General features: G+C 38.1%; 1 protein-coding gene across 2 annotated transcripts in view; it reads right to left on the bottom strand.

Moving 5' to 3' along the window:
• Nucleotides 1-13,406, bottom strand: part of celsr3 (cadherin, EGF LAG seven-pass G-type receptor 3) — a 76,756-nt gene that overhangs the window by 17,028 nt on the left and 46,322 nt on the right. For both annotated transcript variants that reach the window (XM_077544089.1, XM_077544096.1), the window contains 8 exons: nt 10,034-10,175; nt 8,726-8,846; nt 7,217-7,400; nt 6,761-6,862; nt 6,564-6,658; nt 6,267-6,476; nt 2,269-2,464; nt 5-184 (listed from right to left, as the gene is read on the bottom strand). In XM_077544089.1, the coding sequence (XP_077400215.1) occupies nt 5-184; nt 2,269-2,464; nt 6,267-6,476; nt 6,564-6,658; nt 6,761-6,862; nt 7,217-7,400; nt 8,726-8,846; nt 10,034-10,175 (1,230 nt within the window). The remainder of the gene's footprint in view (nt 1-4; nt 185-2,268; nt 2,465-6,266; nt 6,477-6,563; nt 6,659-6,760; nt 6,863-7,216; nt 7,401-8,725; nt 8,847-10,033; nt 10,176-13,406) is intronic.

The raw sequence follows: 13,406 nt of genomic DNA on the forward strand, positions 1-13,406 counted from the left end.
TTACGTTCTTTCTCTGTGCGCTCCTTTTCCTTCCAGTGTTGTTGTCGTGGCATCAGTGCAGCAGGGGGCAGTATCACATGGGTGGAGGGATCCCACACGGCCTGACTCCGAAACAGTGTGGTTTGGTAACGTGGAAAACGTCGACGCACATGGGTGTGATTCTCTACCCGATCCAGGTTCATGACTAAAGTGCAGAGAGAAAGAGAGAGAAAGAAAAAACTGATCCCAAACAGTCACCACTTATGTCACCAATTCATTCAAGCAATCCTCTTTGACCAACCAACAGTACTATGTGTAGCTCCACCCTCCAGAAGAGGACAGAAGCCAGCGATGGTACAAGCAAGTAGAATGGAATCTGCTTGTCAACTTAATTAGCATTATGAGTCTGATTTGCTAAATTTGATTGCTCACCCAAACAGATGTGAAAACTCATTTACTAACCAGGCACAGCCAAGATGAGCAAAATGGCTATTCAGCAATGCAATTTTGGAGCTTCTGAATGATCTAACGACTGACAAGTAGGCAGTCACAAGAAGGAGTCATGCCTTACTTATTAGGTATTACAAAACGCATGTAACTCTGCCTGTCCTTGCATTTGGGTGATTTCAGTACACTGTAACAATTGGAGTTGTCCTCTCCCAGAACAGGTTTTTCGCAATATTACGCTGGATGGGTGAAGACATCCAATTGCCACAAACTCAGGATAAGTCACACAAAACATGCCACTTGCACTTCCTCAAAATTATCAGAGCAATACATTGCACTCATGTACATCTAATGACCCCTTTCAGAAGTGGAGTTTACACATCACATGCAAGCACACGCTTCCTTTGAATGTGCAAGGTGTGTGTAAATCAAAAAGGGTCATAACAACCACTACCACTTCCAATTCCATCACGCTGTCGCCAATTGCACCGCGATCTTAATAGATCACGGGCCACAAACAGCATGAGCACTCACTTTATCGTCCACTTTTTGGGATCTTATTAAATGTATGTAGTTTAACCACTCCTTTGGTAGCACTTGTTGAATTCATGGACCCTCGTGGTTGTGACATGCAAACTTTGCCTTACTTTAAAATAGTCTTTAAAATAGGTTTTGCTCAATAAACCATCTGGTGCGTCAGGTCACAGTATTTCCGACAATGCTCCTAAAAAAAAAACACACTAGATGACACAAACAAGCTGTAACATATATACGAGAAAAAAATATGTATTGCATGTGAGGAGCCAATATAAAATCCATTAACTAAACACAAGAGCAAACAGAATGTCCTGCTTTAGAAAAAGTTAATGTGGAGTGTCTATGAGTGAATACTTCACCCTGCAAACAGAGGTGAAGGGGCACTCACTCATTATACTCAGCAAACCACTTCATTTCACTTTTCGTTTCATTGTGTGTGCGTGCGTGTGTGTTTATGCATATTTGTTTTCATTATTTTTTTCAAACTACTGCATATCCACTGAATACCTGAGACATGCCTCAAACCACTGTCACATACAATTCTCAAATTAGAATCTAACAATTATAATTGTACTTTAATATTTTTAATATCAAAGTACAATTCAACCCAGTTGTTCCAGTAGAATAACAGGTTTTTGTGTTAAAGTGTGATAAGTGATGCTCGCTGCCCTTAATTTGGGTCTTTACTGAGTGAGAACTTCTAAGGGCAACCACACACTGCACAATGCTTCAGAATCAGACTAAGACCGAAGCATCACAGAAAATGACCTAACCCCACCCTGTGGGAGTGTTAAGTGCATCACTCAGCATGGCAGCCACAAACAGAGCAGGCGATCAATTTATTTCCCTGAGAAAGAAATGAATCTAAATGCTTTTAACTGCTGTACTGTATTTTTAATGATGTGAAATTGAGTTACCTTGTGTATGTAATGTGCGTTATGAATAAAGCTGCCTTGCCTTGCCTAACCATCAGTTTCTCTCTGAGTGAATTTGTTCACTTGGCAGCTTTAAATCTAAATGCAGGCTAGTGCTAAAATGCTTCAGGGGCTGTACATGTTATGGATGCGTCCATTCTTATATATGGATGTGTGTGAGCGTGCGTGTGTCCGTCGCCATCTTTATGCTGCTGCCAGCTCTTATCATTTGCATCCCCTGCTGTAAAATGATTCATTGGAGCCCATTTCATAGCAGATCATCTGTGAGGATTTAAATCTTATTGTTTTAGTACTCAATGTTACCGTGTTTGACTGACGGTTAGCTGGATCAGGTTTGTACTGTACAGTATGTGTGTCATTCTCAACTCACCAATATTGGGAGCCACCAGTGCCACGGGGTTGAGGTAGGTGAGCTTCATGTTTTGGGCCAGATTCTGCGTATACTGCTCCAGCAACTCCGACAATTCAGCTGGACCGCTCGGAATGTGGTTCTGACCCTGAGCGAGGGCACGCCAAAGCCCCTCTGTCCCAGGACCCAACAGCACACTGCAGCCTCGCAGGATGTTCTGGAATGAGCCAGCGAAGAAGGAAATGCATTTCGGTGTAAAATTGGAATGAATACTGACAAGGTTTGTACATGACATGCAATAATAGTAGTAGAAAGAAGAATAAATATAGTTGAATGTGTGTAAAAAGACACTATAAGAGAGACTTTTGTTTGGATGTTTTTCTCATTCTGTTTGTGGATCATATATGTGGGTGGAGGGGGTGAAGAGTCATAATACTGCTCCAGATTCAATAAAGTATTGGAGCGTCATGATGCTTAGGGGAGAAGACAGCAACAAAGTGCCGTGGAGGAGGAAAGCAATGAACTGTAAAAAAAAAAAAAAAAAAGGAAAAAAAAGGGAAAAAAAGACAAAGGTTGGCTGAATATATTTGCGGAGGGAGTGACAAGTAGGAAATGGTGAAGAAAAAAAACTAAGTCTACAATAGATCAATATTGAGTTAAAAAAAATCTCTGGACATAACAGAATCCATTTGAGTCATTTGCTCGAAATGTGCAAAAACAATATCTAACGTAAAATGGAATTACCCATGCCATGAATATCTCACTTGGGAATTAAGTTAACAAAAAGATACTGCAGTATTATGTGAACTACAGTGCTGTTTGCTTACAAACGCACACACATAGACAGAAGCACTGAAAACATGCAAATGGTCGATTTGAGGGGGAAAAGTTCAATGATAAATGGAATAGCCAAGAAGTCATTATGTTTATTCAGACAGTATAAGTAAAAGTGTTCCATTTGGAATGATTGTTTATAGCACATGTTCTGTCATAGGTGGCCATTCATTTCACTCACTATAGGATTTCATTTAAGATGGCACTGGGTTACCATGACAACTGTATAGTCTCCATTGATCATTCAAGGTAATGAAAGCTACTTGAAGTGTGATTGCCAAACCTCACAAATCCCAAAACTAACAATAAATCCCTCATCATTATGTTGGTATCCGTCTTCCATTGTTTCATTTCTTGGAAGGAGGACACAGTATTCAGCATGTGCCACAATGTGTTTATGAAAACAGAAGAAGACAATCACATTAAATGGCACTAATTTAATAATAATGTAATTTAATAGTTATTTAATAGCACTCCTTAAAAAAACACAATTTCCATCCATAAACATGAATTTTTATTATTGTGTGTGTAGAACTGTGAGAGAGAAAACAAACTATTGTTGACATTACTGTATGAAAATAGAGATATGAAAAACAAGGAGAAAATCTGTATGCATCAAAACATTATAAAACCGTGAATATTCCTCCTTTAAAAGGTCAGCATTTCCTTAAAGTATAATTCAAACCACTGTAATTACAAGAGCACACTAATGATAATATATTACTTCCCCAACCATGTCAGTTTCTATAGCAACACATCTTTGGTGGTATAACAATGATGGAGCCCTTTCTAACAGCACAGGGTGTAGCCACAGCAGCAAGTAGAAGAACTCGCTAAAAAATCCACCTTGCCACACACAACAATCATTCAATAACATGAGGAAGATAAGTACTCGCAGAATGTTCGCATGTCTGGAAAGACTGTTAGCATGTTCAAATGCCAACAAGTGCTTGTCATATATGATAAAATGAGACTCTGTACTACAGAGGGATGACATTTGCAATTTTAGATGAGCAAGCATGACTAGATTGCCATAGCACCATTGTCTACTAGTCTTGAGCATCAGGCGTAAGCGCTGTTGCATGTGTAGCTATTTAATACAGAGGTTTAGTGTAACCATGTACAGTCAACACGAAATTATCAGTAGCATGGCAGTAATCCTTTTGCGAAACCAAAATCACACACAAATTGCGTTTGCATGGATTAGAGATGCTGCTTCAATCTACTGTACTTGATGATGCAGTCAGATTGAAATACAATTGTCACGGTTGACAATGCCGGCAGGCATAACTGGCACTGTGGCAGGGCGGAATTTCCTAACGTATTTACATTTTCACACATTAAAGCTCCTTGTGGCTATGCTTTTTGACAGAATGAATTCAATTGCTTCTTTGTGAGCGGAGATGCAAAATAGAGAACGGATGCAATATGATAGATATTCTTTGATTGTTTATACTATTAATCGATCGATCAATCAAACTTTTTATAACAAAAAAGTTTATACTAACTATTTATATAGCACTATTTATACATTAAAATTAGTGCTGTCAAAATCCTAAACTGTCGGCGGCGATAGGACAACACACTTGTTATTGAAATCACCGTAATTCCTGAACCGCTAGCGCTAGCAACGTAATTCCAACGGCTTCTGAAAGCAGAGAAGTGGAGCTTTACGTGGATACCACATACATTACGGTAACAGATTGTCACGTGTGGAGGAGTGGGAAGTCCCGCGTCATAGAGAAGAGTAACTTCAAAGTACCGTAACGCCGAAACTATTTGTGCTAGCAACGTAATTACAACGGTTGCTGAGAGCGGCGAAGTAGAGCTTTGCATCGATTCTACATACATTACGGTAGCTAGCAGATTTTCATGTGTGGAGGATGGGGAAGTGCTGTGTCATAGAGGAGAGTGACGCAGTAGACAGGAGATGACGCATGTCTTAAAAAAGAGCTTCAGTCGAGAGAAAAAAAACCCTAAAAACAATAAAAACAGGCGGACTGCTATGATAATAGTACTAAAAGGTTTAAAGCGTTAATCACAAAAAAAAAATCACATTACACACACGGATGGTTACGTTAAAGGTAGCGCAGGTTGTGTTTGAGCAATAAACATAACTACATGCATTAAAGCAAAGCATTTAATAAATGTTTGTGTATGACATTCAGAATATGTGTTCATGTCAAACTATCGTTTTATTTTATTTTAAATTATGCAATTAATTAAATGATTAGAAAAAGAGGAGGATGAGCGTGTGCAATGGATCAAAAAAATGTTGAAGACGTCCTCATAACATTAAATGTTGAAATAATTAACACATAACAGGTAACAGCAGGCAAAAAATGGTTATAAAAAGCCTTTTTAATTAAGCGATTAATCGTGATTAATCAAACTTCTAAGATGTGATTAATCTGATTAAAAAATGTAATCCTTTGAAGCTCTAAAATGCAATTCAAGGTGCTAAACAATTAAAACATCCATATTACAATAAAAAGAAAAAACATCCATTGTAAACTAATTTAATAATAAAATTAGGGATGTGCGAGTACCAGATATCAGCATTTGGTCAATAAATCAGGTACTTGTATTCGGTGCTGATACAATGCTAATTAAGGCAAAGAAAATCTGGCATCGAGTACATCCTCCTTGGCAGTAGTTGGCGCTATACGGCGGCAGTTTGTGACATCTACAAATCTTCATTTGCATGAATGTCTTGTCATTGTGTTAAATGAACTTTATAGGTCTGCAAAAATGTGGTATCGAACATCCCTCAATAACCAAATCTCAAATTGAATTAAACTGATCCTTCACTACGAGAGATTTTCCCTCGGATCTTCTAATGTGGCTTGTTTTCGTCTTTCCTGAGCTCTGCCAAATAATGGACAGAACTTCAAACAAAAATAACATCAAAATATTCCTATCCAAGAATCGAGCACATAATATTTGAATTTGATCCATCATTTTTTTTTATCTGACAAAGCTAGGCAAGCAATGATGATACACCGTGCATACATTTAATTCTACTAAGCTTGTTAGCGCTCAGAGTTGGATATCCGGAACCTGCCAAAGCACATTATTGACACATGCTTTTCTTCAATACACTTTTGTGCACCTCCAACACTCATTATCTTCCTCTTTTTAAAACTATTGACCCTAAAACTTGACAAAAGCTTGACATTTCCTACCTCATTAAAGTGCGCATCCTGAGTGGCGGTGAGTCCGAAGCCACTTTGGAGGGTCTCGAATGTGAGGAGGCGTGAAAGCAGACGCTCTGCGATCAGCAAATCGTTCCCGTAGAGGCGGCCGGTCGCCTCGGTGACATCACGGAGTTGGTGTGCGAGCTTCTTCTCCATGATCGTGTTTAGCTCTGTCTCATTGCGTTCAAGTGAATCCAGCTGGATGAAAACAAAGAAATATGGCACTGTTAAAAACTACTAGTTTTTTTTTTTTTTTTTTTTTTAAATATCTACTTGTCAACATACAGCAGCATTGAGCTCCACAAATGGAGGTGAGGTACAGTTGTAAAGATCTGGCTCCATCCATCCTCTCTCAACATCACAATGTCTGATGGCAGCCCCTGTAAGAAAAAAAAAAGGAAAAAAAACGGAAGGATTTTTGCTGTATGTTGTTGTTGCGATCCAAACCTGCAAGGGTTGAATGGAGATGAATATGGGCTTACCCACAGAACCTTTAGGGCAGGGCACTGCAGCAGGCAGGTTGAACTTGGTCCGTGGCCACCAGATCCCCTGAGTGATAGTTTTTGGGCAGCCATCATAAATGACTGCACAAAGAGAGCGGGAGCAAAGCGTGAATTCACGAATGATGTGGAAAACTTGTTTTGCCTTATATGGAAGATGAACGCCTTTGGATCAGTGACAATCATTTAAAAGGGAGATACCTTAAAATATTGGAAGACAAAATAGAGATGTGAGTCTATGGTACACATTGTTTTGTAATTGGACATTTTGCTGTCTGCAAATTTTGACTTTCTGTACACAGCATCCTGGGCTATTTAAATACATTACATGTACAATGTCTTCTATCTAATTAGAGAGTGAAATATATACAGGTATAGTATATTGGATTTTGATTGAAATCATTCCTAAACATATGAGAACTAAAACACGGCCCTCACCTTCACACCCTGAGTTTGTGACCTCAGCAAAAGGGTTGTCACACGTGTTGCACTGGCGACCAATCACGCCGGGTCTGCATGGGCACTGGCCGGTCTCGGGGTCACATGTTCGTGAGAAAGAGCCGACGGGGTAACAGTCGCATGGCAGGCAGCTGTCTGAGCCCCGCGGACGGTAGTGAAACTCCTGAATACACACACAGTTAGTGAAATGTTGTACTATACATTTAAAAAACTAATAAAAACTCAACTCAAGCAAAAAAAAAATCCTAATAAAAACAACAACACACATCCATATATAACAATGGACGCTTCTATAAGATTTTCCAAAACCACTCTAAAAACAAATTAGAAACTAACTGAAATTGGGAAGAAAAAAAGGCAAACCAGAATAAAAACTAACTATAATGAAAAAACTATTATAAGGATTAGGGCTAGTGAAGAGAGCAAAAAGTTTGGTGTGATTCTGACTTTATTCTCAGAATTCTCACTTTAAAGTGAGAATTAAGTGAGAATTGTGACAATTCAAACTTTAAAGTCAGAATTCTGAGAATAAAGTGAGAATTTTCACTACCCCTAGGCGTTATTGTGACCATTTTTTGGCTTTTTGTTGGTTCTGATTAAGCCATTTCAAAATAAAATACTGCCCACGGGTTAAAGTCAGAATTTTGAGAATAAAGTCAGAATTCTGCCAAACTTTTTTACCCCTCTCTTCGCTGGCCCTAATCCTCTTCCATACCTCGCCGCCAACCACTTTCAGATCAAGAAAATTATTGCATGCTCTTATTGTCTAAATGTGTGTTTTTTGTTTGTTTTTTACTTTCGCACACACAAATAACCGGTAAATAGCCATATGCCTGCAAGGCAATTTGAATGACAAGCTCGGAGCTGCGAGTGTCGGCCTGCAGGACAGAAAGTTGACAGGAATAGGAAGCTATGTCACCTCTTAACACCTGACAGCATAATGACTATGATATTCACGTGTCTGTGTCCACATATATGATTTGTGTCATACATAAACACACATCATTTAAGCAGACACAGAAACATGAATAAAACATGAAAGATTTCCCATGATATCACACACAGTTCCCGAGAGATATAGACCGGAGGTCAATAACAGAGATTACAGAAGAGATTATATCCAGGACAAAAATACTGCTCACATACACACACACACACAAAGGACATAAACAGGTAGGAATACTGTATCATGCTTGACTTGTCGGTGGCATGTTTGCATAAGCCTCTGAGTCTGTCAGATTGCAATACATTTCTCATGCAAATGTAATAGGACATTGTAAGATTTGAGCACTATATTAGGAACATAAAAAGACATGGACATCAGGGCATTTATATAGGCTACTATGTTTAAAGCTTTTAGGGTATTTGGGTAAGAGTAGGCCAAAGTGATTTACAAGGTGTGTATTCATGTATAAATGGTATATTCACAGTATATATATATTATACTACAGTATAATGGCCTGTAGACGCCACATGTGAATGTCCTACCTTGCAGCGACAGTGTCCACTTGTCTTGTTACAGTCGGGGTCAAAGCCATTATTGGCATCACAATGACAAGGCCCACAGGTGGGAGACCCCCACCAACCTCTGGGACACTGGTGGTCAATCCTAAATATGCACACATGACAGTCACTTTGGGGATGGGAGAACTATAGTGGATATAAGAATTCATACACTTTTGAATGAACGCCACTTTTTTTTCTTTAAAAAAATAGAATATTTTTGAGCAATGAGGTAAAAGTGCACAACTATAATAGTGTGGCTACACAGGTCTGCACCAAGCTTTTCATTACAGTTTTTTAAATTTCATTTTTGCCTTTAAAAAAAAATGCAGTTAGTTTTAATTAGTTTTTAGAGCACTTATGTTATTTTTTTTAAATTATTATTAGTTTTAGTACTAGAAAAAGAGGTCACTAAGTATTATGTAAGACAATAAAGGAAACTACAATTATCAAATGACTGTTTGACCATCCTTCTTTTGTAGGGACATACAGGAATATAAAAAATATATAAATATAGCTATAGTTATATATATATATATATATATATATATATATATAAATCATTTTGTAGGAGTAGGTTAAATAGTTTCACTTAGTTTTTAATTTTATTTTCATTTTTAGCATTTTTTTTTATTTCATTAACCAAAACATTATTTCAATTTGAGTTTTTTTGTTAGTTTTCGTCAGCTATATTAGTCTTGGTCTACACAACTAGAGATGTGGCTGTTTTCAGAATTATACCATCACAATCTAACTTAGGTTAAATAAAATCAGCATGCAATAACGTTATTCCGACTCCAAATAAATATCACATATTCTAGTAGGCTTTTCCTAATATTTCTTGCCTGCAAGTTTTATGCTAAAACTGACTACTATCAGAAAATGTTCATAATTCCTTCTACCTTTACAAGGCCCCAATTCCAGCTGAAGAAAATCAACGGCAAGGAATGATCCTGCCACCACCAAGCTTCACTCTAAGTATGGTGTTATTTTGGTGATAAGCAGTGTTTTGTCACGTGTTTAGGCGACAGGGGTTAAGTGTAAAAGTTTTCACAATATTTATGTTGGTCTTTCTCTCAGTCTATCTCTCTCGCTCTCTCTGAAATTCTGAGAGAACGATTACAGAAAGAGATGAATGGCACTCAGCACCACGGTTATTAAATGGTTTTCAAAAGCACTGAAATCGAATGGGTTGAACCTTGGCCTCTGAGAACCCTGCACAAAGTTTGACAAAAATTGGTCCTGCAGTTGTTGCGTAATCCTGTCAGTGAATATATGCAATGAGACACCTACCTGTGTTGGCAGTACTGTCCATAGTGATTGTCACCACAGTCACAGATGTATCCATGTGACGAGCTGGGCTTCCTGTGGCACCGAGCCTCATTTTCACAAGGATTGAGATGGCAAGCATCAGTGCAGCCTTTCCCATAGTAACCTGCAAGAGAGAAAGAATGTGCATTAAAAAAAAACACCTATGTGTTCTGCTGAAATGTGAGGAGCAAAATACAAATAGCTGTAACATTTACTCAGTGCTCATTTTCCATGGGAAGGAAATGTACATTGGTGCCTATAAAAGAGCTGTAACTTTCACTTGAACCATAACAATATTATTTATGCATTATAGATGCAAGAGACGGATGTTGTGAATGTTTTGCAGAAATGTACATACTGAAGGTAAATATCACAGCAGTTGTCATCCCACTGTGTGATAAATAAGATCAACACAGTCAGTGCTAAAACAGTAACACACATTTTCTGACTATTTTTAATAGTGTAAATGACTAGACAGATGTGAAGCACATACTTACTTTCCCTTTTTTACTTAATTGTACCACAATTCCAAGGGGGGAAAAAAACATGATTATTTGGCAATACACATGCCTACAATCAATGTCAGTATTCTGGCGGTCAGACATTTGATTTAATACTACCTGTATTGCTTTTGCGCTCACAAACATCCAAAGAAACACGTACAAATTGACACACACACTCACGCTATCAGCCTTATACATCTCCACTCATTCACCATGGCAACTGACAGAGTACCGTGACGACGGCCTTGGCTTTGTTCACGCACTTCTAATGACACACGGGCCTTGAGACAACAATATGGGAGAAGAAAGAGAGGCTCGCTCACAGATGTGGACCGATTTGTGACTATGCAAACAAAGTAGCAGGGCATAATATGAGTCGATAATGTATAATGTATAATTATGAAAGACTTTTTTTTTTTTTAATTATTACTAAAAATTAAGATTCAGGCTGTCCTCTGACTAGAAATATTAGCTTCTAAAAGAGAATCATTTGTACAACATTAAACAACAAATTCAGTGAGATACTGTCACCAAGTTATGGAAAAAAGACCTTTTGGGATTGTGACATGATGTCATTGCTTTTGACTTTAATAATTTGTCGTGTTTTTGTAAAATGAAGACTGCATGTGATTAAGCAAAAGTGTTAAGATTAAACACACATCAAGGTACATATTCTATAAACAAATTAATTTTGTTTCAGATTTGTCAAAGACAGTTAATAGTAAATCCAGTGTGTTAGTTTATAAAAGTCAGATATCGATCAAATCGGGCTAGCAGCATTGGCTAATTTCTTTTGCTATGCTAGCGGCAACGCTCGGTGACTGGCAGCAGTTTCATTAAAAACTCTAAAGAGACATTTTAATTAGAGTCTATGCAGTTATCAGTGATTGCAATATCAGTGTTTCCTCGAGCTCGGGTTGCAGTTATTGCAGCATGTTGCTAAGATGTCACACTCCTGTTTAGGTTTCATGTTTTGTTTTTTTCTACTGTATTAGTTACAGCAATCATTGTTCATGTGCAGAAGTAATCTATCAAGTAGACACTTTTGTTTTTGCCCAGTCTTTACCCGGCTAAGCATAAACAAGAAAATATTAGCATTTTTTATTTATTTATAGATATGTATAAATTACAAGCAAAGAGATGACCATATAGAAGCAGAACATTATGAAATGGTTTAAAGAATTATCTCTGTACCTACTTTTTTTTCACATTTCGAAAGAGAAATATTAGCATTTTTTATTTATTTATAGATAAGTATAAATTACAAGCAAAGAGATGGCCATACAGAAGCAGAACATTATGAAACGGTTTAAAGAATTATCTCTGTACCTACTTTTTTTCCCCACATTTCGAAAGAGACTCTGGAGATGGTCCATGGAGTTTGGGGATGGTTTGTGGACTATGTTGAACACCAGAGGTGGCAAATCCAGGTCCAGAAAGTAAAAACCTTGCCATAGTTTGGCTTTAGCCCGTTGTGCTAACTAGCTATTGTTTACAGTCTTCTGCCCAGATTTAGTTATAACTGTTTAGATTTAGTTATAACTGTTTAGATTTAGTCATAACTGTTTTAATTTCCTCAGTAGAGCTGGGTGAGTGTTTAAATGATGTTTGGGGGAGCTTCCTCTATTCCCACACTAATGGGCCATTTGTCTGGGGTTAAAGCAAATGTGTTAATATGATTCCTTTGAAGGTCTTATCTTATGCTGGGTGACGTCGGGGCTGGGACCTACTATATTTCCCCATCAAGAGGCCATCTGTCAATGTGTTTTGAATGCTGTAAAAGTCTGTCTTGGCTGGGGGCATATGGTGGCTGGGGGGAGAAAGGGGCTTGGGGGAAAAGGAGGCGTTGTAATACTTTTTCAAGAATGATATGAGTCCGCTGAAAAACACACACGAGCGGAGAGGAACTGCAGCCATTTGTCTGTAAACTTGCTGTGTCCAGAATATTCTGTAAAATAAATCCTTCGAAGGACCTGTTCACCGATCTCCAGTCTGTATTCAGAAAATCAACAATGTCTCTACCCGAACAACAACAAACACGCGGAAAACAAAGAGTGTCATTCCAACACTAGCTAGCTAACTAGCAGGTAAACGAGCACCCGGGGAGCTAGCTAGGGAGCTCGCTAGCTAGCACCCAGGGCTAAAGCCAAACTGTAGCTGGGTTTTTACTTTCTGGACCTGGATTTGCCACCTCTGTTGAACACAATGACAGCTAAAGATTTTTTAGGTGAACCTTGGGATAGAATAAGGCCCTTTTATTGAGTTCACAGGTTGCTCACTAATGTAAACCTCAAATAAAAGTCTACCGATACCCATGCATGTTATTTTTGTTTGTATGTTTTGGATTGGTTTTAATTTATTGTCTATTTTTAGTTTGTTTATCATTTATTCAAAATCAAAAAAGTAAACAAAAGTAAATGAAAGGAAAGGAAAGTAAACAAGTTTGTTTTCCCTGTTTAAAAGTGGGTGTACTGTATTGTATTGGCCTAATTGCATACACAGTCAATTTGCATGTTGGCCTCTCAAATGAAAGGGAATTATTGAGCAGCTACATACCTCTCTTTTATTTTTTTCCCCTCTATGCTGTTATTAAACTTTGATTTGTCTCTGAGCTGCACTCATTGTACAACATTCTTCATTTTTAATGATCGTGCTGATGAAAGTTAATGAGAGCTGTAGTTTAAAATAACAGCATGCGCTGGAAGTTTGTTGTTGTTTTTTTAAAATAAATGTTTGGTGTGTATGATTCTGTTTGTGTGCATGTGTGCGTGTGTGTGTGTGTGTGTGTGTGCGCGTGTGTGTGTGTGTGTGTGTGTGTGTGTGTGTGTGTGTGCGTGCGTGTGTGTGTGTGT

Source organism: Vanacampus margaritifer, chromosome 1 (genome assembly GCF_051991255.1).
Source record: "Vanacampus margaritifer isolate UIUO_Vmar chromosome 1, RoL_Vmar_1.0, whole genome shotgun sequence".
NCBI classification, from domain to species: Eukaryota; Metazoa; Chordata; class Actinopteri; order Syngnathiformes; family Syngnathidae; genus Vanacampus; species Vanacampus margaritifer.